The 25,986-nt window shown below is 39.6% G+C and overlaps 1 protein-coding gene across 1 annotated transcript in view; it reads left to right on the forward strand.

Annotated features, from left to right (window-relative positions):
• The first annotated feature begins 1,630 nt into the window (after positions 1–1,630).
• Positions 1,631–25,986, forward strand: part of TMEM39A (transmembrane protein 39A) — a 31,164-nt gene continuing 6,808 nt past the window's right edge. The window contains exons 1-5 of the mRNA XM_024766038.1: positions 1,631–1,916; positions 3,289–3,475; positions 12,649–12,871; positions 18,213–18,296; positions 20,315–20,469. Of these exons, the coding sequence (XP_024621806.1) occupies positions 3,363–3,475; positions 12,649–12,871; positions 18,213–18,296; positions 20,315–20,469 (575 nt within the window). The 5' untranslated portion in view covers positions 1,631–1,916; positions 3,289–3,362. The remainder of the gene's footprint in view (positions 1,917–3,288; positions 3,476–12,648; positions 12,872–18,212; positions 18,297–20,314; positions 20,470–25,986) is intronic.

Raw genomic sequence — 25,986 nt, forward strand, 5'->3', positions numbered from 1 at the left:
GACTGCTGCGCTCAGCTCTGCCTCCGGATCCTGGTCCCGAGCCCGGCCAGCCGCAAAGGGTCCCTGGGAAGGCGGCGCGGGGAAGCTGGGCACCCACCGCGCAGCTAACCACAGTGCGGTGCGGGCTGGCTGTAGCTGACCTGCTCGTTTGTTTAGAGTCGAGCTATCCACATATCCACATATATAGCTCTCTCTCTCCCTCTGTCTCGCGCGCGCTCTCAGGTGAAATCGGATCTCAGGAGAGAATGAATAAATGGCATCCCCAGGGAAAAATATGTGTAATATTTGTCTCTTACATCCTATAACATCTTGAAAACATCTTATTCTCTGCAGCCAGAAAACTGAAGGCCAGAGAGGATGTTTTTCGCCCACAGATTCACAGTTACGGGCACAACCCAGGCTAGTAGTTCTTTCACAACCTCGAACTGCTTCCTACTAAATAGCATAGATTTGTTGAGCACCTGAATGTGTACAGTACTGTTAGACCCCAAAGGGTTGCAGATAGTTTATAGCACACATCTCTTTGTAATAGCAGTTTATAACAGTTGGGGTGACTCAGGGAAAAAAACAGTGGTCAACATTTTGCTGTTCAGTATAGGTATACAGCTATATATGTTATATAAAGGAAAGTGTAAATGAAACGGCTTATTCGTTCTTGCAGTCTTGTCTTTAAACCCCAAGCTCTCTGTGAAGATTTTCTTGGGATTGACACCACAACCCACAGAGCTTAGTACCGTGTCTTGCATGCTGTCTCTGGACTTTGGGCATACTTTTTAAAAAAAAAAAAAAATTATTTATTTATTTTTGGCTGTGTTGCGTCTTCGTTGCTGCACGCGGACTTCCTCTAGTTGCCACGAGCTGGGGCTACTCTTCTTGGGGTGTGCAGGCTTCTCATTGGGGTGGCTTCTCTTGTTGCAGAGCATGGGCTCTAGGTGCACAGACTTCATTAGTTGTGGCACACGGGCTCAGTAGGTGTGGCACACAGGCTTAGTTGCTCCAAGGCATGTGGGATCTTCCCGGACCAGGGATCGAACCCTTGTCTCGTGCATTGGCAGGTGGATTCTTAACCACTGTGCCACCAGGGAAGTCCCCTTGGGCATACTTTTAATGTTATATTTATTGTAATAAATTGTAATTACTGTGTTTTCCTGGTGTATTGTTTCTTCTACTAGACTGTGAGCTCTTTGGGATATTCACTTTTGTAACTCCACCATCTACCTAGTCCTTTTAACATAAAATAAGCGCAAGATTTGTTGCTGAAGCACGACTTCGCGGCTCCATCTCCTTTACCTAGCAGTGACTTGAGCTCAGGTGATGTCTCCCAACCTCCCCCATCTGTAAAAAGGGGGTTGATAACTTGAACACGGTTGTTCCTTGGAGTCCATGAGATAACAGGAATAAGCCCTAACATGGTTGTCCGCACGTCGTTGGAGCTTGGGAGGAAATACGTTGGTTAGTACTAGCGGGGAAGGCGGGACCGCGACACCAGCGGAGAAGGCGAGTTCCACTGCGCAGGTGCACGCAAGACGTGGTGCGGTGCTCCCTCCCTGGCTCTCGTGTAGTTCCGGGGCCTGTTCGCGGCTGGGGCGGTGGGCCGTCGCGGAGCTGACGTCACCACTGTGCGCTGCCACGTCTGCTCAGCTCCGTGGTAATGGAGGCTGAGGGTGAGTGCTGACGGGGCCGGTCTCTGCCTCTAGCTTTAGCTCTGGCTCTGACTCTGGCACTGACTCGGTGTCTGGGTCTGGCAGCGCGAAGCCAGGACACTTTTTCTCGACTCTCCGGGAGGGGACGACCCGCGGGCAAGCAACTGGTTTGTAGCGCCTCAACCTGGGCAGGGAGTTCTCTTGCCTGGGGTCCAGCCTGTAAAGCCGCCTCCTCCCAGGGATCCTTCCCCACTGGCCTGGCCTCCTCCATGCGTGAGTATTACCGAGCTGCCGCGCTGTCCGATTGTCCCTGGCCTGCTTCGGCCCTCCAGGTTGCGCGGCGGGGGCCGCTTTGTCATCCCCTCTTAGGGGCCAGTCTATTGAAGTTTGTGGTCCTCTCGCCGCCCACCTTTCCCCACCCCATCCTCTCGTCCTCTTCCGTCCCAATTTTTTTGCTCCACACTTTTCTTACCCTTTGCTGGTTAATTGAGCAAGGACCAGCTGCCTCTACATTCAACGGTTTGAATGCTTTGCCTCACCTGGCGTTTGTTAATCTGCAGCCGAAAGCTGTTAGGAATAGGGAACAGAGGATATCTGCTGTAACGTTTTGAAAACCAGGGTTTTTCCACGGTGTCTTTCTTCAGTTTTTAAGTTGTATTGTTTAGGAAACAGATTTTTGGTATCCATATTGGCGGAGCCGTGATTTTGCCACAGATTGATAAAAACAGTTTCTTTTCAGTGATGGTCTTTATGTATTACTTGTCTTTTAATCCTGCAGTTTCAGTAATTTCTAAATGATTTTACATCAGTTTTTCTGGAGTAGTCATCCACTTGAGCTCTTTCCAGTATTTTCACTCTAACATGTGGAATACCACTTGAACAGTTTTACTTTTAAAGCGTTAAAAGACCTTCTGATGTACTTTCAGGCATCTTTGTCAGTCCTGACAACCACCTCTGTAGGACAAGGAACGCTTTTTTTTCTGATGAGGAAACAAACTCAGAGGTTAAATGCTTCCAAGTCAGATAATAAGAAGTCAGATATTAGGAAGTCATAATAAGAATTGATCTCAGAATCTAGATTCCCTTGATAACGAAACCTAACATTTTGGACAGTGCTGATTCTTCTGCATTTCAAGTGGCTTATTGTGAAATACCACTTTTTCTTTAGCGGTACGCGGGCCTCTCACTGCTGTGGCCTCTCCCGTTGCGGAGCACAGGCTCCGGACGCGCAGGCTCAGCGGCCATGGCTCACGGGCCCAGCCGCTCCGCGGCATGTGGGATCTTCCCGGACCGGGGCACGAACCCGCGTCCCTTGCATCGGCAGGCGGACTCTCAACCACTGCACCACCAGGGAAGTCCCTGTGAAATACTACTTTTGAACTGGAAATGTATATATTCAATGTTTCTTGTAAATTTCTACCTGATTGTAATATCTTTCAAACAGAGCTTAGATTAGAACTTAGGCTTCTGACCCATTGGAGGCTGAGTAGTCCTTTCATTAGAATAAACTAGGTAATAGACATTGGGAGCATTTGTTTGACAATCTGGTTTTACAAGGTCTGCTCACTCAGCTTTTCTGGTTGTTTTGTTACACTGCCTACTTTAAAAATAGTAAACTGATATTTAAATGTCTCTTTTTGTTCAGTGTTGAAACAGGCTGACAACCGTTAACCTGGGTTGCAGCTACAGGTGGCACTGGAAGCAGACTGGTTCCTGGACATGCCCGGTGGAAGGAGGGGCCCTAGTCGGCAGCAGCTAAGCCGTTCAGCTTTACCTTCTTTGCAGACTTTGGTTGGTGGGGGCTGTGGCAATGGAACAGGCCTGAGAAACAGGTAAAGAAGAAATAAGACTTTGCGTAATTTGTAATATCCTATGATCAGTAAGGCTAATACAGAAGACTAATACAGACTATTCAGATATTTGCTTATCAAGATTGTTTTCTGACACTGAAGTAGAAATCCTGACCCTAAAGATTGAAAACGAAGTATTTCAGAATACTTTGGAGATAGAAAGTTGTGATGCCCACAAAGTGAAAACAGGCTGATTCATACTTATGGCTGATAATCCAAATTCTAGTCATCACCCTTTTTTTCAGCTATTAAAAGAAGAGAGAAATAAATTACAGTTCAAGATGAATATGATGGTTTAACTACTTACTAGCATTCTTTTTTGGGGAGGGCAAATTAAAATAGACAGTTAACATGTGATTCTAAAATTGTCATATTCTGTCCAGGGTCTTAAAAATTATTTTGTTCAAAATGAAATGAATAAACTATCAGCTGTAGCCTAAACATCTTAAGATTTGTGTCATGTACGAGAATAAAGAATTTGATTTTCTCAATGGAAATTTATCTCTATTCCTAATTTTCAAAAGTTAGAATGAATTATTTCTAAAATTATCCAGGATAACTCATTTCATCAGGAGGTTCAATCATGTAGCAGTAGAAAGAGATGGCTTTTACTGGATTGTTTGGTCAAGATAATTTTTTTTTTCTGCTTCCTCCCTGAATAGAGTTTTCTCTGGCCTGGATTCTATTTTTCACAGCTAGCAGTCAGTACTACTCTTGTCTTTTCAGGCCCTCCTGATGTTATTTGTGCACTTTCTCTTTCTGGCCTGCCCTTCTTTCTTTCTCACCTTCCACCCCAAGCTCTACTCTGTCTTCAGAATCATTTCTGATCTTGTCATTTCAGTGGGGCTCTCCCTGAAATTCCAGTTTGAAGGGACTTTCCAGGCTGATTCTCATTATACTAATTTTCAATCCAAATTTTATATTTACATATGCATACAGAGTACTTATAATTTATCCTAGAGTAATATTTTTACTCTCCTGTTCTTTGGATTTCCTCATTTTAAAAACGGTAATACTTTCTGCTTCATAAATAAGTACTTTCTGCTTGGAAATAAATGAAGTAGTAAATTGCAGTAACTTTTAAAAACTTTACTCTGAATTTTCCAAAATTTCTACAAATAACATGTGTTGTTTTATTTTTTTTAATAAAGAAAAATGAAAAAATGAGACTGTGAAAAAGCTCTTGAGGAAAGGTACTATCCAACATAGATACTGAGATGAAGGATATTTGAAGTTCATGCTTTAATTTTACTAATACATACTGACCATCAGTTTAGTGATTCAGTACTTTCAAATTGCAGTAGAAAATCATAGCTGTCCCTAGCTAAGATTCTAGCTAGCTACAGTATTCTAACTCTGCCTCTGTATTAACTCCAGTAGTTCTTTTTTTTTTTTTTTTTTTTTTTTTTTTGGGGGTAGTTCTTTGTTCATTTACTTTGACTTTGAGGATTTCCCTAGATTCTTAGATTAGATTAGATTCTCATACCGTCCCATGGAAACCCTCCTCAGTGTTTTGGGCTGCTGTAGGAGCACAAAGAAGGGAGAAAAAGTCATTCAGGCCTAGTAGTCTAGGCTTTAGGTTTCCCAGTTCTCTCTTAATGAGACTAACTTTTTCTCCTGTGTATTTTAAATATTAGGATACCATGTAAAATATCTTTTGGGGGAGGGAATATGAACTGTTCTGCTATTTAAAAAGAGCTGAAAACCACATTCTCAGATGGTTCTGCATGTACTTAAGTCTGCAGATAGAATACTGGGAAGAACTAAGAACATTTAGAAAATACCTCTGCTCTTAAATGAGTTTAGCTCTGAGCATGTGATCTGTCTTCCTTGTAGCTCTTCTATCCTGGCTTTCCAGGTTCTAGTTATGGTTGCCTTGATCTACCATTCTCCATCAACTTTCCTCCCTTAACATATATTTCTTTAGCAATTAATGGTGTTGGTGGGGAGAAGGACTTATTTTTCAACAGATTAGAATAAAGTGAAAAATAATAGTTGCTCATGTTTTGAAAAGTCACTAAAGCTATTATGAGGGATTATTTTGTGACATTTTTACCTATAGGGGTTATTTTGGAAGAAGACAGACAGTCCTATATTTGTTTCTTGATGGGAAAGAAGCAGCATAGAACAGGTTGTTTTACAAGACCTGGGGAAAGGGTATAAAAAGTGTGGATAAAACCAGTGTTAGATAGCCTAGAATATGATTTTAGGAAGGATGTGTATAAAGAAAGACAATGTCCAGATGCAGAGAACTCATTTCTGGAGTGTCTGTAGAGTATTGAAGAGATATATAGACAATTGCTTAAGTGTGATGTAATTTTGGATATTATACTTGATTCTGCAAGACAGAAATCAGCAGAAGAAGAGAGCATTTGCCCCTGTTTGTTAGGTGTTTGTGACCTGTTTGAAGTTAAACTTGAAAATGTCAAAGAGGTAGTTTGGTGACACAATCAGAATTGAAATCCATCCTGTCCTGCTTTCTACCTGTGGGGAGCAGGGATTTGTTCTTGGGACTATGTGCTTAGATGATTGCCATCTAAAGAAGGAGGATATACTGTGAACTGCTGAGTTTTTAGAGAGCTTTTAGTTGAGGGAGAATCTTATTTGAGAAGGACTAAGAGTGATTTTTTTCTTTGTTTTGTTCTTGTATGCTTAGTTAATAATATCACCTGAGCATGTCCGAATGATCACTGCTTTCTCTATCCCTTTTAGTTCTTTTTTATTCCTTTAAATTTTTCTTGCTTTATCCGTTTGCTTACCTAAAATGTGCTGCTTGCTAGCTCCGTAAAAGCCAGTCTTAGGTCTGCTATGTTAACTCTTTCCTGCATACAAGGACAAAGCAGGGTTCACCATAATTCATATTGTTTGCACAAATAGTTTAGGCACTCTTATTATTTAGGGAAGCTTTTGTATCAGTGGAGGGGACTGTTTACCAGTCAGGTTCCCAGATGCCAGCCTCCTATGCAGTCCTTTCTAAGGATTGTTATGCTGATCATCTGCTTTCCTTTTGGGAGTCTGGAATTTTGGTAGTGCTAGGTAAAGAGTATTTACGTGGCTAGTCTCCAGTAAAAAACCTTGCCTGCTCAGTCTCTAATGAAGCTCCCTGGTAGACAGCACTTCACACATGTTGTCATAACTAGTTGCTGAAGGAGTTAAGTGCATCCTATATGACTCCACTGAGAAGGGACTCTTGGAAGTCTGCACCTGGTTTCCTCCGGACTTTGCCTGGTACCTTTTCCATCTGCTAGTTTTTTGTTTTGTTTTTTTTTTGCGGTACGCGGGCCTCTCACTGTTGTGGCCTCTCCCGTTGCAGAGCACAGGCTCCGGAAGCGCAGGCTCAGCGGCCATGGCTCATGGGCCTAGCCACTCTGCGGCATGTGGGATCTTCCCGGACTGGGGCACGAACCCGTGTCCCCTAAATCGGCAGGCGGACTTTCAACCACTGCGCCACCAGGGAAGCCCCTATCTGCTAGTTTTGATTTGTATTCTTTTGCTGTTATACATCGAAGCCATGAACATGACTATATGTGCAGTCCTGTGAGTCCTGCTAGTGAATCATCAGGCTTAGGCATGGTCTTGGGGACCTGCAACACAGTTTGAAAGAGAATATTCAGTGATAGCATTGAGAAGAGTTCTTTGAAGAGAATCTTTTCCAACCCTTGTATTATAGATGAAGAAACTGAGGCTCAGGGGTATAAAGTTACTTTCTCAAAAACCACAACTGGTTAGTGGGATATCTGGGACTGGAACTCTCCCACATTGTATCTCAAACATTTGTGTCACTTTGCTCTTCTTGAATCTGTTTTATATTCTTTCAGAGGAACAATACTTTTTTTTTTTAATTTATTTTATTTTTGTTTGTGTTGGGTCTTTGTTGCTGCATGCGGGCTTTCTCTAGTTGTGGCGAATAGGGACTACTCTTCGTTGCGGTGCGCAGGCTTCTCATCGCAGTGGCTTCTCTTGTTGTGGAGCATGGGCTCTAGGTGCATGGGCTTCAGTAGTTGTGGCACGTAGGCTCAGTAGTTGTGGCTTGCAGGGTCTAGAGCGCAGACTCAGTAGTTGTGGCACATGGGCTTAGTTGCTCCGCGGCATGTGGGATCTTCCTGGCCCAGGGATCGAACCCATGTCTCCTGCATTGGCAAGCGGATTCTTAACCACTGCGCCACCAGGGAAGCCCTAGGAACAATACTTTTAATTTTTCTTAAATGATACCTCCGTAATTAATTTTCTGAGATGTATTGACCAAGTCTATTTATTTTAGCTCTTTTTTTTTTTTTTTGGTTATAAGATCTTTGATCATATTTCCTCTCAAACTTTTAACATATAGAATTACTTTCCTCTTTCCAACTGATTCTCTGGATCACTATATTTGATGTTTGTCTCTGTCTTTTGGCTTGAAGTATAATAGCCAAGGCTGTATAGGTTATCACAAATAACAGATTTTTTTTTTTTAACTGACAAAGCAAAAGACTTTATTTGGAAGGGGCACCCGGACAGAGAGCAGCAGGGTAAGGGAACCCAGGAAAACTGCTCTGCTACTTGGCTCGCAGTCTCAGGTTTTATGGTAATGGGGTTAGCTTTCTGGGTTGTCTCTAGCCAGTCATCTTGCTTGTGCCATATTTGGTCTGACTCGGTACTTCCTGGTGATGCACGTATCTCTCAGCCAAGATGGATTCTAGCATGAGGGTTTCTGGGAGGTTGGCAGGACATATTATGGGCTGGCATCTCCTCCCTCTTTTTGGCCCCTCCCAAATTCTCCCAGTTAGTTTTCAGCAGCAGCACCATGTTCCTTATTGGGATCTCCTGTTACGAGATAACTCATGCAAGCAGTTATTATTGTGTCTGGCCAAGGTGAGTTGTTTTGGTCAGTAGTTCCCTAACATCTTGATTTCTGATTACACGTGGTTTACTGTCTACCAGGGGAGAGAATATTTCAATACTGTATGAATGATAAGTGTGATAAGGGAACTAGGGACAGAATTTAATGGGTGTACAGAAGAGCAGCGCTTTTCCAAGTATGGGGGAGGAGGATTGAGGACATCCTTTTTTTTTTTTTTTTTTAAATTTTTATCGGAGGACAGTTGATTTACAATGTTGTGTTAGTTTCTGCTGCACAGCAAAGTGAGTCAGTTATACATACACAGATATCCACTCTTTTCCCATATAGGTCATTATAGGGTACTGAGTAGAGTTCCCTGTGTTGTACAGTAGGTCCTTATTATCTGTTTTATATATAGTGGTGTGTATATATCAATCCCAATCCCAATTTATCCCTCCACCTCCTTTCCCCCAGTAACCATAAGTTTGTTTTCTACATTTGTGACTCTATTTCTGTTTTGTAAATAAGTTCATTTGTACCTTTTTTTAGATTCCACATATAAGCAATATCATATGATATTTGTCTTTCTGAGTCTGACTTACTTCACTTAGTATGACAATCTCTAGGTCCATCCACGCTGCTGCAAATGGCATTATTTCATTCTTTTTTATGGCTGAGTAATATTCATTGTATATATGTACCACATCTTTTCTATCCATTCATCTGTCAATGGACGTTTAGGTTGCTTCCATGTCTTGGCTATTGTAAACAGTGCTGCAGTGAACATTGGGATGCAGGTATCCTTTTGGATTATGGTTTTCTCTGGATATATGCCCAGGAGTGGGATTGCTGGATCATATGGTAGTTCCACAAATATAGATCTTTTGTATTTTGTTTTTAATATTTTTCTTGAAGCCCAGAGTGTTATTAACTTTGTTAACAGCAGAATTAATCTGCTTTACTTAGGAAAATTCTATAAAAACCTTTAAATCATAACAGATATTTTAGCATGTACTTCTGACTGAAGAGGAATAAGAAATTTTATTTGCTCTAGAGAATGTTTAGTTTATCCTAGAGTAGAGGCTCCTCATCAGAATTTTTTGTTTCCATATTTTATGATTAAATGGAATGAGGGAATAGAATGGCTGCTGGCATTAATTCTCTCCAAGTTCACCAACTTGAACAACTCCAGAGGGCACCTTTCATGTTGTATTCTGTGTGAAAAATACCTCCTGGAGTTATGCAGTGCTGCGGCCCATCTCCCAGAACAGGTCAGAGGATAGTGGTGTATTAATGATTGGTTTATGACTGAGCAAGTAAGGTTTTGAGACCTACTGTAGATCACAACCTACTCCTTGGTAAGCTTGTTCTATTGGAGTGTACTCCTGAGAATGAGGGGAAGAAATTTTTATAATTTTTTCTGACTCTCCCCCCATCCATGTTTTGTAAATAAGTTCATTTGTACCTTTTTTTAGATTCCACATATAAGCAATATCATATGATATTTGTCTTTCTGAGTCTGACTTACTTCACTTAGTATGACAATCTCTAGGTCCATCCACGCTGCTGCAAATGGCATTATTTCATTCTTTTTTATGGCTGAGTAATATTCATTGTATATATGTACCACATCTTTTCTATCCATTCATCTGTCAATGGACGTTTAGGTTGCTTCCATGTCTTGGCTATTGTAAACAGTGCTGCAGTGAACATTGGGATGCAGGTATCCTTTTGGATTATGGTTTTCTCTGGATATATGCCCAGGAGTGGGATTGCTGGATCATATGGTAGTTCCACAAATATAGATCTTTTGTATTTTGTTTTTAATATTTTTCTTGAAGCCCAGAGTGTTATTAACTTTGTTAACAGCAGAATTAATCTGCTTTACTTAGGAAAATTCTATAAAAACCTTTAAATCATAACAGATATTTTAGCATGTACTTCTGACTGAAGAGGAATAAGAAATTTTATTTGCTCTAGAGAATGTTTAGTTTATCCTAGAGTAGAGGCTCCTCATCAGAATTTTTTGTTTCCATATTTTATGATTAAATGGAATGAGGGAATAGAATGGCTGCTGGCATTAATTCTCTCCAAGTTCACCAACTTGAACAACTCCAGAGGGCACCTTTCATGTTGTATTCTGTGTGAAAAATACCTCCTGGAGTTATGCAGTGCTGCGGCCCATCTCCCAGAACAGGTCAGAGGATAGTGGTGTATTAATGATTGGTTTATGACTGAGCAAGTAAGGTTTTGAGACCTACTGTAGATCACAACCTACTCCTTGGTAAGCTTGTTCTATTGGAGTGTACTCCTGAGAATGAGGGGAAGAAATTTTTATAATTTTTTCTGACTCTCCCCCCATCCCTGTTCTTCCCTTCTAGTTCTTCTGAGTTTCTGCCATGGTATTTTTTTTTTTTTTTTTTTTTTTTTTTTTGCGGTACGCGGGCCTCTCACTGTTGTGGCCTCTCCTGTTGCGGAGCACAGGCTCAGCGGCCATGGCTCACGGGCCCAGCAGCTCTGCGGCATGTGGGATCTTCCCAGACCGGGGCACGAACCCGTGTCCCCTGCATCAGCAGGCAGACTCAACCACTGCGCCACCAGGGAAGCGCTCTGCCATGGTATTCTTAACTGTTCAGAATGAGCAGAGTTCATATTCCCATGAGTCACTTAAAGTACTGTAAATGTCACACACTAATGGTAGAATTCTATATTTGAAAATTTTAGAGTAGAATGGTAACAGTAATATTGTTCCTTCTCTAGAATCTTCTTTGGAAATAACCAAACCAAGCCTCTTTCCCTTGTTCTGTTAGCAATAGTAGACCCTTAGATCTCTATTCACAGGCATATAAACAATGGGAAATTTTATTCCTTACCCTCATCTTATCATTTAATTTATTTATTTATTTGGCTGCTCCAGCTCTTAGTTGTGGCACACAGTATCTTCGTTACTGTGTGTGGGATCTTTAGTTGCAGCATGCAGGATCTTTTAGGTGCATCATGCGGGTTCTAGTTCCCTGACAGTGTTGAACCCGGGCCCCCTGCATTGGGAGTGTGGAGTCTTTTATCACTGGACCACCAGGGAAATCCCTCATCTTATCATTTTAGATAGCCCAGCTATTTGTGACTTACAAAAACACTTAGAAGAAAGAACAAGAAGAAGATAGGGATTAAAATCTCTACATTTTAATTTGTGTTTTAAGAGATCTCCCTCTTTTTAATGACTGTATTGGTCTGCTGTCTCCTCAGCCTAAAGGTATGTATTTGCAGTGAACTAGGAAAAGTACTGTCTCTGTCCTTAAGATTATGATCTGATAGACAAAAAGATGTATGCAAAAAAATTATATAACAGTATAATGAAAAAAACTGTATAACTATGAAAAGTGCAATAAAGGCAGAGTTTAGGTATAATGGTGGCACAGAGGAGAGATGAATCAGTTTTGATTGAGTGAGTCAGAGTAAGCTTTTAGAGGATATGTTTGATCATTTTAAAAGTCTTGAAGGATTTTGTCTGTAAATGTGTATGTGAAACTTTAAGAAAGGTGATTGTGGAGGGCATTGCTGGTAAAAAGAATGGTGTATACAAAGGAATAGCATGTATATTAACAGATAGCAAATAGCATGGGTAGTATATAGGGTGCATGTGGAGGAGTGATAAGAGATGAGAGTAGTCTGTTAAGCAGAGGGCCTCATAGGACAGACTAAACATTTTTGGATATTATGCTATTAGTGGAGAGCCACTAAAGAGTTTTAGGCAAGAGAGTCCACTATCAGTTTCACTTTAGAAAGATCTTTGAAGGCAGGTTGGAGGATTTGGTCAAAGTAGAGTTGAATTTAGAGGGATTACCTCAGTAGTTCAAGTGAAAAATGGTAACTCCTTGAACTTAGGCAGTGGGTTTAGAGAGGAGAGTGCAGTTTGGAAAAAGATTTATAAAGTGGAGTATATATGATTTAGAGAAGAAAATTCCTAATATGACTCCCAGGTTTCTGATTTGGGCAGCTAACTGGGTGGGCCATGGACTAGGGTCAGGATTGTAGGAGGAGAACCACAGAGATGTCCAGTAGACAACTTGATATCATGGATCTAAAATGCAGCGGTGAGCTTTTTGGAGAGAAATTTTAGTTTTCAGCATGTAGGAGATAATGGAAGCCATGACCATGTATTACATTACGGAGAGAGAGTGTACAGAGGGGAAAGAGACGAGCAAAAGGTCCCAGAATAGAGTCTTGAGGAAGGCCAACAGTTAAAGTGTAGGTGAAGAAGGAAGCAGAACCCCTTTGTGCTCTTTGACACTGAAAGATGTCACCATTTGAATTAACCATAATTTTCTCTTTTTAGGAATGGTAGTGCTATTGGCCTTCCGGTCCCACCTATCACAGCCTTAATCACCCCAGGTCCTGTTCGTCATTGCCAAATTCCTGATTTGCCTGTGGATGGGAGCCTGCTCTTTGAATTTCTCTTTTTCATCTACTTGCTGGTTGCTCTGTTCATTCAGTACATCAACATATATAAAACAGTGTGGTGGTATCCTTATAATCATCCTGCGTCTTGTACTTCATTGGTAAGTCTTAACAGGCCTTTAAGTTCTTCATGTTACTTAGCCAGGAAACTAGTAGGAAAACTTATGTGTAGAAATTATTTTTCTTAATTTTTCTTGGAATAAAATGTTTTTATATTAAAGCACAGATTACCTTCAGAATATAATGTCATAAGATAGTTAAATATCTGGCTTTGGTCCATAACCAGAAGTAGTAAAAATATAAATGAAAATGCAGAAAACATTTAAGTAATTTATTATAAACATATCACAGAAGGGTTTTAATATTTAGCTTTCTGTACACCATGTTAAATTTGTTGAAAGTTTAAGGTGCAAGTATGATTATATTCCAGGAACTTTATCCTTTTGATGGCTATATGAGGATAGTGATAGCTTCTGTAACAAATAAACCGCAAATTGTATAATGCCTCAAACATGTAACAGTCTGAGGCAGTTGACCTGGTTGGCAAGAGTAGCACACTTCCATTGGCAGGGCACCCAGGCCGATGGAGACTCTGCCATCTTCTAGCATGTGGCCTCCAAGGTGGCTGTGGTCTGTCCCTGTTCTCCAGAAAGGGGAAAGAATGTAGGGAAGCATAAAGGAGAATTTCTTATAGGCCAGGCTCACATCATTTTCACAAGTACCCACTCCTAACTGTAAGGGAGGTTGGACAGTATAGTACCTTAGCTGGGTTCATTGTTACCCTGAGTAAAATTGGGTTCTGTTACCAAAATAAAATGAGATAAGAACTAGCCATCTCTGCTGAAGTGCATCAGCAGTTATAACTCTTCCAGTTATTTAGTGTGCTGTGGTAATCTTGATGCACAGAGGGTTCTCCACAGACAGGTATATAAAACAACAGTTCAGGATAGTCAGGTGACCTAGTAGGTAAGTGGTCAGCAATGGCAGATTTGGGTGGATAGTGGAGATATGCTCCAGGAGAAAGAAGATTATTGTCCTGGGTAGATTGTATGTGTCTGACACTTATAAATGATTAGAAAACCTCCCTGGCCTGGTGAACATAGAAAGGAAATGTGGACCAAGATATTCAAGATAGTATGAGAAGGGAATAAACATTTTTATTTTAAATCCTTCTTTGGCCATGGTATTGTAAAATGAGGTTGGATTAGATGATCTTTAAGGCTTCTTCCAGCTGTATAGTTTTTTTTTTTTTTTTACATCTTTGTTGGAATATGATTGCTTTACAGTGGTGTGTTAGTTGCTGCTTTATAACAAAGTGAATCAGTTATACATATACATATGTTCCCATATCTCTTCCCTCTTGCGTCTCCCTCCCTCCCACCCTCCCTATCCCACCCCTCTGGGTGGTCACAAAGCACCGAGCTGATCTCCCTGTGCTATGCGCTGCTTCCCCCTAGCTATCTATTTTACACTTGGTAGTGTATATATGTCCATGCCACTCTCTCACTTTGTCCCAGCTTACCCTTCCCCCTCCCCATATCCTCAAGTCCATTCTCTAGTAGGTCTGTGTCTTTATTCCTATCTTACCCCTAGGTTCTTCATGACATTTTTTTTTTCCTTTGATTCCATATATATGTGTTAGCATACTGTATTTGTCCTTCTCTTCCTGACTTACTTCACTCTGTATGACAGACTCTGGGTCCATCCACCTCTACTTCACTCTGTATGACAGACTCTGGGTCCATCCACCTCACTACAAATAACTCAATTTCGTTTCTTTTTATCGCTGAGTAATATTCCATTGTATATATGTGCCACATCTTCTTTATCCATTCATCCGATGATGGACATTTAGGTTGTTTCCATCTCCTGGCTTTTGTTAATAGAGCTGCAATGAACATTTTGGTACATGACTCTTTGAATTATGGTTTTCTCAGGGTATATGCCCAGTAGTGGGATTGCTGGGTCATATGGTAGTTCTATTTGTAGTTTGTTGAGGAACCTCCATACTGTTCTCCATAGTGGCTGTACCAATTCACATTCCCACCAGCAGTGCAAGAGTGTTCCCTTTTCTCCACATCCTCTCCAGCATTTATTGTTTCTAGATTTTTTGATGATGGCCATCAGCTGTATAGTTTTATAAGTAAATACCTCAGTATCTTAACAATGACATTGGCAAATACTTGCTAAAATATTTACTATGTTATTTGCAAGTATTATCTCATTTATTCTTTCTAAAAACAGGTAGGTACTACTCTAAGACTCCCATTTTATAAGTGAGAAATATAAGACCTAGAAGTTATGAAACTGGCTTAAAATCACATGTGACAAAGTGAACACTCAAATTCAGACCTATCTGCTATGCTTCCTGTATTTATTCTGTGTTTACTCCATGAGTACCATTGGTTAGTTCTGTTATACTCTTTTCACTTTGACATCCCATGGAAACTTCTCACTTACTGAATTTTAAGGTAATCAAAGAGCTCTTTTCCCAGTCAACCATTTCTGACAGGAGTTCTTGTGAAAGTCCCTTATAAATGTTGCCTTGAAATGGAGGGAGCCAGTGCTGCTATGGCTGCTGACTCCAGAATTATGCTTCCTTTGCCTGACTCATACCACCAAAAATGGATGCCTTTTACCCTGCCCCTCTCCCCACTTTACTCAGTTTATGTGATTGGCAGACATTAAATCAAATCTAGTAACTTTAGTTACAGGAGAGTTCGGAAATGTAGTTTTTAGCTTTCCAGTCTCTACAGTAGAAGAAGACACACTTAAAGGAGGTTACCATGTGGACTGGCTAACTTATCTGCCACACATAATCCTTGATCACACAAAGCTTAAAATTTAATTGTGGAGCTAAGAGTAACATATGTGGAATAGCAAATAAGATTTTAGCCTATGAATCTGAGGGCCTGCATCAGTGAGCTGTTAAAGATGAATGGACTGCTACAGACCTAATTGCTTCCCACCACTGAAGGTATTCAAGCATGGCAGGTGGCAGCTTGACTGGGATGGTCACCAAGGGACTTATGTCTTAACTATTGGTTTGTCTCTTTTAAGTTTTCTTCTGTTAGGCATGCCTGACTCAGAAATTTGTCAGATTTATATATATGGTTTTTTGTTTTCATTTTCAAGATCTTAATAATTATCAAAAAGAAAATGTGGGCACCTGAATATGTAAAGTTTCATTCTAGCTATCAGATAATTAGCTGAGTGAGTCTTAACCCTAAGAAACATAAAAGCTAAAAGTGGTGTAGTAAGTTATTCAGAATATTCAGGAGTGGAGCACTTTGATTAATCAAATATTCTGGTTTATAAAGAGTTAATCATAAGTAGATTACTAGTTTTCAATGATTTAGAATATAACAGAATTTGCTTAACAATGAAGTACGTTAGGCACTTACATTTTTCGATATAAAAAATGTCTTAGATGGATTGGTGATACATAAGACCCCCAGACATTAGCCAGGGCCTGTAGTGTATTTGCTTCCATTATTTTGAAGGAGTAGGATGAGCAGGGAGGAGTCTCAAAACTAAGAGGGGATAAATAATTGTTAGAATCCAAACACTTAAAGAGAGACAGGGAAAAGGAAATGGTCTGAGGAATGGTAAGCCACTCTTTTGATAATCTGACTGCTTTACCTTTAAAATGTATCCCAAATCTGGCCACTCCATCGCTACTGACCCTGTTCAGTCAATCATGTTTTCTCATCTGAATTGAAAGCAATAGCTTCTTAACTGATCTTTCCCCAATACAGTATTTTCCACTCAGCAATCAGCGTGATAATTTTAAAATACAAATAGAATCATGGCACCCTTTGCCTAAAACACTCTTATGACTTCCCCATAGGAAAAAATATATAAACTCAATCTTTTATTGCTCATTACCTCATTCCAGCCTTCTTGCTGATTTTCAGACATAGCAGGCGTATATTTCCCTGCCTTAGAGGCTGTGTGATTACTTTTTCCTCTGCCTGGAGCTCTCTGCCCCCAGATCTTGTCATGGCTTGTGCTTTTTTGTCATTCAGCTGTCAGCCCAAGTGCCACTTTCTCAGAGATATCCTCCCTAAGCACCAATCTAAATTGGTTCTGCACTTCCCTTCCCAGTCATTATTGTTTTATTTCTTACCAGCAGCATAACTATTTGAAATGCTTTTGCTTGTTAGTTTGTTTATTGTCATTGCCCTCCCCCCTTAAGCAACTTATTATTAAAGATGTGGGTTTAACTGCTGTAACAGGGTGTCTGAAACAGAACAGATGTTTATTTCCCTATTGTATAAAAAGTAGGTAGGTGATAAAAGGCCAGTGTGGCAACTCTTCGTATCTGTTGCTCTGCCACCCAGTGTGCTGCTTTCAGACACCATGGTCCAAAGGCTCCAACTCCTGTCATCACATGCAGCTGGCAGGAAGGAGGAAAGCAGAAAGAGACAGCTCTTTCCTTTAAGGGCATGGCTTGGAAGTCACACACATGACTTTCCCTCGTGTCCCTTAGCCGCAAGTAGTTATTGCAAGGGAGGCTGAGAAATGAACCTTTAGTCAGCTAGGAGTCAGTGTCCAGTTAAATTTTGTGATAGCAGAAGAAACAACTAGTAATCTCTGCCATCCCCTTTCTCTCTCACACTGCAGTAAAAAGTAAGATCCAGGAGAGCAGGAATCTTGTCTATCATTCTTCAGCATTGTATCCTCAGTATCTAGAAGACTACATGGCACGCTGTGGGTGTCTAGTTCATATTTATTGAATAAGTTGAGAAATTCTTGAAGGAGGACTGTGGAAACTTACAGACCTTCTGACCATCAAAATGAAAATACATCGCAACTTTCTTTTTGCTATTGATTTTTCATTTTGTTTATTATCACAGTTATATATACAGACTTCGAACTAGAAGGAACCATACATAGCATCTAGGTAATGCTATCATTTTATAGGAAGAAGAGATCAAATATAAGACATGTTTTTAAATCAAGCTAAGGGGAAAAGACTGAATGTATTGATGTATCAGTGAGTAGGGAGTTTAGATTAGTAGATGCCCAATTGGATTAATATAAGCTTTCATAAAGAGAGACCAACAACAGTAACTCTTGAAGCCTGGGAATTTAACTTTGACACTCATTATAAATATGGCATTTTAGATAATTATTCTTGCCATAATTCTGCAGGTTATCACTTGTTAACCCAAAACTGTAATCTTTTCCTTCTAATACAGTAAACTTGCAAAAAAGGAGAAGGTTACATTCCAGATAGTTTAAAATAGTGTTTGAAAAGTTAAAGCAGTTTGTCATGAAAGAAGTAGAAGGTAGGTAGTCTCTTCAAGGTCCCTCAAATTCCTGTGGTCTTTAAGTGTAAGATGATATAGGACAGTCTTTTGAGGGGGCAAACCGCTTCATGTAGTAGTTCCAACTGGATACACATATTTCTGATACAGTTATTTGTTTCTCTTATAGAATTTTCATCTCATTGATTACCACCTGGCAGCATTCATCACAGTGATGCTTGCGAGGAGGCTTGTATGGGCCCTCATCTCAGAGGTAACAGCTCATTCACTATATTCTATCACTTGTAGCTAGAGCTAGTTAGAGGTTGAAAATGTGAAATGTCCAAGTATAATTTGAATGCAATTATAAATTAATTTCTTTACTCTTACATGAATTGTGCTAGTTTTTTTTAAAAGGTTTTCTTACAGTATATTTAAAATTCAAGTGTGATATACTAATTCAACTGTTAGAAATCTCATTTGTCCAATAGGAGCTTAGTTCTGTCTTCTGAGTTCTCCAGTACAATCTTTCTAATTTTGATAGTTGCAGTAAAAATAGGATAGATTTTAGGTAACTATTGTTAAGAAGAGTTGTATGTATGTAAATAAAGAGTTGCATCTAAAACATTGTTTCAAGTAACATTCACTTGAAATTATTTATATACCATTTGTGGAGTTGCTAGCAAGAGACATTTGTTTGAGTTTACTAAAACTTAGAATTTTAAAATGACAGCATCCACACTTGCATAGGACTAATCTTGACCCTCCCTAGGTTAGTATCTCCTGTTATTTACTCTCCAATAGCAACATACTCTTTGCCTCGTCACATTCATCCCAGTGTCACCAGGGCAGCAGAGCTTGAATGTATTTGTCATTTTTGCCTTATTCCAAACCCCAAGCTCTTGAGCTACCTATATGTGACAGATACTACACAAGGTCCTGGGGATACAGTGGCAACCAAGACAAATAAGACCTCTTTTTGAGGTCCTTATGATGTCTTTATGAGGCTGCCCAACCAAGAAAGACAAATATTAAACTTAAATTTATTACTAATCCTAAACATTTGAGAATGGAGGCAATGGAGTAATTCCAGTGGCTTAGATGCCTTCCCTTGACTTTGGCACATGAGGTACATTGGCATGAGGTATGTATCAGGGGAGTGATATGCAACTCTTTGTCCTGCTGGGCTGAGAACAGCTTGAGCCTACTCTACAGTTTAAGGCCCAGGCTGTAGTATTAATTCAACTGCTTCTTTGCATTTATAAGTAACTACACAAATAGTATATATTGTGTATATATTATATATGCTATGTAGTATGTTGGGTGAACTAAGAAATGGATATACAGGAGGGACCTGAAAAACTCCTTCTCCTTTCCCATGTGCTGTTGACTCCAGAAAATTGTTTTTCTGAGTTCTGACAATGCTATTTTAGAGGTTATAAGAATCTGTCATTTTCCCCTCCATTTCACTCATTCCTTCCTAGTTCAGTTTGAAAGAAAATGACATTGCAGAGCTTCATGTTTAGACAAGTATGTTTTCTTACTATATTTAATCAGTTTTAAAGATCTGGGATTAAAGAAGAATATTTGAACAACTGTGATGTAAAGAACTAGAAGTAATGATCATGCATTATTTTCATATTTGCAAAAATCAAAAAAGAAACATTTATATAGGGATTTGTCAAAGAAGATCTGATTATTTTTTGAAGTTTCAGTAATTTATTAAACATTAATTCAGCAAACAGATTGGGGGGAGGATTCAAGGAAAAATAGAAACACTGTTGCTGCTGTTTAGGCCATGGCAGTCTAGTCCGGAGTCAGATAAATTAGTGGCTCACTATCTTTATGTATATGAAAATCACTCGTTGGTTTGTTAAAATACAGGTTCCTTGACTTGTGATTTTTGTTCCCTATATCTGGTGGTGAAAGTCAGTAGGAATTTGCATGTTCAGTAAGCAGCCCCAGTAATTCTGATGAGTGTGGGTCATGGAACATACTTTGAGAAGCCCCAGTGTAAATAAATTAGACAATATCATAAGAACTTAAAGGAGGTCTTTGTACTATGCAAATTCAAGGAGGAAACAGCTAACTGTCCCTGGGGAGATCGAATCTTCAAGAATGAGGAAGATAAGGTCGGATGGACAGTTCTTCTTCTTCATTCCTTCCTTTTTTTTCTTTTTTTTTTCCCCACAGTTTACCTTCCACTAAATCTACTAAGTCCTTACTTGAGTCACATTGCTTTTGAATAAAGTCACTTATAAGCTTTTCTTTTTGGTGCTTCCAAACTTACAGGCCACTAAGGCGGGTGCAGCATCAATGATTCACTACATGGTTCTCATATCAGCTCGCTTGGTGCTACTTACTTTGTGTGGATGGGTACTCTGTTGGACCTTGGTCAATCTCTTCCGAAGCCATTCAGTCCTCAATCTCCTTTTCCTTGGCTACCCGTGAGTACTCCAGTTTTACTATTTTATTAGTAAGTCTTAAGAAATTATTTGGGTCATGCAAATGATAGTATAAAAGGGAGGGAAATGAAATTCTTCAATATAAAGCAGGAGTCCAGAAAATTGGAAAGATCAGTGGTTAGAGTGACCATATAACTTATTTTCTAAACTGGGATACAGCTGAGACAATAGACATAAACTAAGATTATCCCCAAGAGGTGTGGCTCTCCTACCAATGAAGAATATTTTCATTAGCTCTGTCCACCAAATAAAATTCATATACAATAAAATTCACAAATCTTATGTACATATGCTGAGTTTTGATAAATGCATATATCTGTGTAACTCAAAACCTTATCCCAGTATGGAACATCACCATTACTCCAGAAGTTCTTTCATGTCCCTTTCCAGTCAAACCCAATCCCCCTGTCTCCCAGAGGCAACAGTGTTTTTTTTGTTTTATTTTGGGGTTTTTTTTGCGGTACGCGGGCCTCTCACCACTGTGGCCTCTCCCGTTGCGGAGCACAGGCTCCGGACGCGCAGGCCCAGCGGCCATGGCTCACGGGCCCAGCCGCTTCACAGCACGCGGGATCCTCCCGGACCGGGGCACGGACCCGCATCCCCTGCATCGGCAGGCGGACTCTCAACCACTGCGCCACCAGGGAAGCCCACAACAGTGTTTTGATTTTTTTTTCCACCATAGATTAGTTTGCCAATACTAGAATTTCATATAAATGGAATTGTACAGTATGTACACTTTCAAGCTGTCTTTGACTCAGCATGTTGTTTTTGAGATTTGTCTGTGTGATTGCATGTATCAGTAATATTTCATTGTATGAATATACCACAGTTTGTTTATTCTCCTATTGTTGGACACCTGGCTTGTTTCCAGTTTTTGACTACTATTAAAAAGAAACTGTTATGTACATTATTAATACAAGTCTTTTTTTGCAAAGATACCTTTTCATTCTCTTGGGAGAAATATGTAGGAGTGGCACTGCTAGGCCACAAGGTAGGAGTATGTTTAGTCTTATAAGAATCTACCAGACTTTTTCCCAAAGAAGTGATACCATTTTATTCTTTCAGCAATTCTATAAGAGTCTGGTTGCTACACATTTTTGCCAGCATTTGATGTTTTCCATTTTAAAAATTTTAGCCGTTCTGATGGTTGTGTAGTGGTATATTATTGTACATATTAGCTTATTAAACTATTTTGCATAGTTTTAACTTGTTTACATTTGGCTAAAACCTTTGTTAGATGTTAACAGATAGCTATCATTTATTAAGCTCTTATTAAGTGTTAAGTGTTGGGCTAGGTGGTGCTTATAAACATCACCTCATGAAATCATCACAGTGACCCAGGAGGTAGTATATTTAGTCTGCTATAACAGATCCAAAATGCTTGTGGCTTTAAAAAGTTAGAAGCTCATTCCTCTCTCCTGTATAGTGTGTATTTAAGTTATCTCGGATAGTTGTGATAGCTCCATGGTGTCAGAACTCAAGCTTCTGCTATCTTTTTGCTCCACCCTGCCTAGCAGGATAGATTGTAAGGGAGGCTGGAAAATTAAGTCTTTAGCAGGGCAGCTGTATCTCAACTAAAAATTCTGTTGCTATGATCCCCATACTGGGCATTAGTGACCTCACTGTGGTCAGGGTAGGTAGACCTTTGTGCTCTCCTGTCCCCTGGAGTGAAGCATTAATAGGCTGAGCACTTAGGTGTTGTCCTTCTCTTCCATCAACTGGCTAAGACAGGACCTAACCACCTTTGACCATGGAGATCCAGGCTGGGTTCTGATGGTGGCTCACAGAGGTTTGCACCTTCTTTGGTGGCATTGTCTCATGTCATGCTCGGGATGGATTTTTCTATCTCCAGGTCACCCTTTTTGGAAACTATCTGCCTCAGTTTGCTCTGCTCTATGCCATAATAAAGACTATTATTTAAGCCCGCTTTCATCTTGGTTTTTGTTCACTGTTGGACTGATGCTGAAAGCCATGTTGAACTGTCCAGATGAAGAGGAACAGGTTTTGTGAGTGTTGCAAACTTTGTATACCTCAGTGGGGATAGTATCATGGCAGAGAATAGTGTTCACTCCAGTTGTGGTCTAATTGGCATTGTTGTCCAAGGCCTCCCAGGGTAGACTGCAGGGCTCTGTGGGACTAATGTTGAGTCCTGGATGTCAGAATTTTTGATGGGTTCAGAGGTCACCCTGAGATGAGGACAGTTGTGAGAACCACCAGTGATTTTGGAGCTGCATGAGAGTGGAAGTCGTGTAGTCCAGGCATGTGATTTTTAGGACCCAGGCTGGGTTCCTGGATAACTCAAGTGGAAACACCTTTCATTGCTCACCAGTCTTCATTGCTACTGCAACAGAATCCCTCCCATGTACAAGGAGAGGTGATGGAGTTAACCTGTGGTTGGCAGAGTTCTACTGAAAAGGAGATTCAGATTTTTATGTGAAGCCAATTTCTATTAAAACTTAATTGAGCTGTATAGTTGGTATGCATTGAAATGAACATACCTAAAATGTACAGCTTGGTAGGTTTTAATACTTGTAAAGCCACAGATCCATCATCATAATAACAAACATACAACACCAATATCTACCTTCTGACATGTCTCCCAGGACTCCCAGGCAACTACAGTTGATTTACTTCTTTTCCCACTCAATTAGTGTTTTCTAGACTGTTAATATCATTGGCATCTTAATGTTTACTTTTGTATTTGTCTTTTTCTTTCATGATGCATAATTATTTTGAGAATCATCTAAGTTGCACGTATGAGTAGTTCATTTTCTTCCTGAAAAATAACAGAAGGGGTTTTGTGGTTTGTTTCCAGTTTGGCCACCACAGATAAACTAACTATGAACATGTGCATAAAAGTCTTCATATGAATATATGGTTTCATATTCTAAAATGAATAACTGTACCCATATGCATTCCTGTCAACAATATGGAAGCATTCCAGTTCCCCTGTAGTCCTCACCAGTATTTGATTGGTATGGTCAGTAGTTAAAATATTGGCTGTTTTAAAGTGTGTAGAGGTATCTCACTATAGTCTGATTGCATTTCCCTAATGATTCATAATGTTGAACATTTTTGTGTTCATTTGCCAGGTGTATGTCTTTGATAAAATGCCTGTTCTTTTATTTATAACTGAGAAGACAAAAGAATAGTGTTGGAACTTCACTTTTCTTGACTTTGCTGGGTAGAATAAATGTTTCTGCTATTCACACACAAAAAAATTCTGTTGCTATGGAAGAAACAGGAGAACAGTAGCTATTGGCAGACAATTAGCAATCTTTGCCATAGGTAAAGACAGATTAAGTGGTTAAAAATTTTTCCCGTGGTTAGACAATTAATGATAAAGACTCAGGTCTTTTTGATTCAGAGCCCTTGTCTTAACCATTACTCTAAATTCAGTAGTTCTCAAAATGTGGTTCCCAGAACAGCAGCATCAGCATCACCTGGAAATTTGTTAGAAATAGAAATTCTCAGAATCTACCCCAAACTGAAGCAGAAACTCTAGAAAGTATGGCACAGGATTTGTCTTTTAACAAGCCTGCTAGATGATTCTGATGCTAGCTCAAGTTTGAGAATCATTGCTCTATACTGTTTATGGTGCTGCAGTGTAAGCATGAATTTATATGGGTAGTGACAGTATAAAATAAAGGCATACTCAGAGATTGTGTGGCCAAGATGGCAGGAAGAGTCTTTCTATTGGTTGTACTCTGTTAGATTCTAATTAAATTCCTTAAACGATTACTTAAGGCACTCATCAACTCAGTTCATACAGAGTGAATTTTCTTTGTTACAAACATTATTTTTCATGATTCAGATTTCTTATAAGGTGTATATTTTACATCAATTGTTTCTGTATTTCTAGATTAATATTTCAGCTCTTTGAGTTGGAAACATGATTTAGTTATTCTATTTATCAACAATAGCTGGTTGAATCATTTAGAAGGTTAACCCTGTCTAACTTGAAAGGCTTATTATGGATATATCGAGGAATATTTTGGCCAGACTGAAGAGGATTACCATCATCAAATGGCCAGCAAACATTTTCATTTTTTTAGATATGTAAATAAGCTTTATTCTTGGAGGCTCTCCACATCCCTATAAAACAATGAAATAATCATGTAATTTAAACAAGTTTTATGTCTAAATATTTACTAACCCTTTTTAAAATTCATGAATCATTTTCTTTACCTTACAAAGCTCTCCATGCTCTAAGCCTTTGATGTTACCCTGTATCAGTTATCTATTGACATATGATGCTGTAACGAACATCCACAGAGCCATGGTAGCATACCACACTATGTATTTACTGTGTATGTGTGTATGTGTTGGGATCAGCTGGAAGTCAGGAGACTCTCCTGATCTTAGCTGGGTTCAGTCACATATGTGGGATTGACCAGCTGTCAGTTTAGGCAACTAGGACAGCTAAGCTCTGCTCCATGAGTCTCTCATGCTCTGGCAGGCTAGCCTGGACATGGTCACATGAAATTGACAGAGTGGCAAGCTCATTTCAAGCTTATGATCCTAGCATGATACTTTTGCATTTACCCCCTCCCATCCTACTACTCCAGGGCACATTCACAGTGGATCCCAGAGCTGCTGCTAACCATCTTCTTAACTTACAAGAAGCTCATCCTTTCTCCCTCTAGAGAACTATGAACAAGTGACGTTTGTTAATTTTTTTTAAATAAAATTTATAACTAAATGTCTTTTTATTTGCTATTTTTAATATCTAAATTTATGTCCGTGAAATGATCATTTTATTTATTGGGTTGGCCAAAAAGTTCATTCTGGTTTTTCGCAAGATGGCACGGAAAAATGCGAACGAACTTTCTGGCCAACCCAATATAATACATACCTATACATACCTACGTTACAATGTGGAAGTTACTTAATGAGGACTTGGGAAAGTGTTTAAACTTTTTTTAAGGAACCAAAGTTGGAGCAACTATAAGAAGTTAAGAAAAGTCTTACAAATTTGCAGTCCTTTAGCCAAGTAATTTTACTTGTAAAAATTTATTTATCGTACTTTTAGAATTGTTTTCATTAATCCGTCAAGTGTTTATTTAGTGCCTAGTATGTTTCAGCCACTATTCTAAGCGTCAAGGATATAGCAGTGAACTAATAAGCAGACTAAAATCTCTGGTTCTTGGAGCTTACATTGTAGTGAGGGGAGGATAGACCAAAGGGAAAAAACCCAAAATAAAAAACATGTAAAATATATGGAGTGGTAAGATCAGTGGAGAAAAATAACCAGGCAAGAGGAACTCGGAGTGCCTGTAGAAGTATGGTGGGTGATGTGGTGGTGGGGTACGCAGGGGAGCCCCCTCACTAAGAAGAGGAAACTTGAAGGGCAAGCCATTCAAAAAATACCAGGTGTACACAAAAATCTGTGTGGGAAGTTACTTATCCCAATGGTATTTATAGTAGTGGAAAGTAAGAAACAGCCTGAGTCCTAACAAGAGAGAAATAGGTAAGTTATGGTATAGCTACATGAGAATA

This window comes from Neophocaena asiaeorientalis, unplaced genomic scaffold (assembly GCF_003031525.2).
Source record: "Neophocaena asiaeorientalis asiaeorientalis breed wild unplaced genomic scaffold, Neophocaena_asiaeorientalis_V1.1 scaffold500, whole genome shotgun sequence".
Taxonomy (NCBI): Eukaryota; Metazoa; Chordata; class Mammalia; order Artiodactyla; family Phocoenidae; genus Neophocaena; species Neophocaena asiaeorientalis.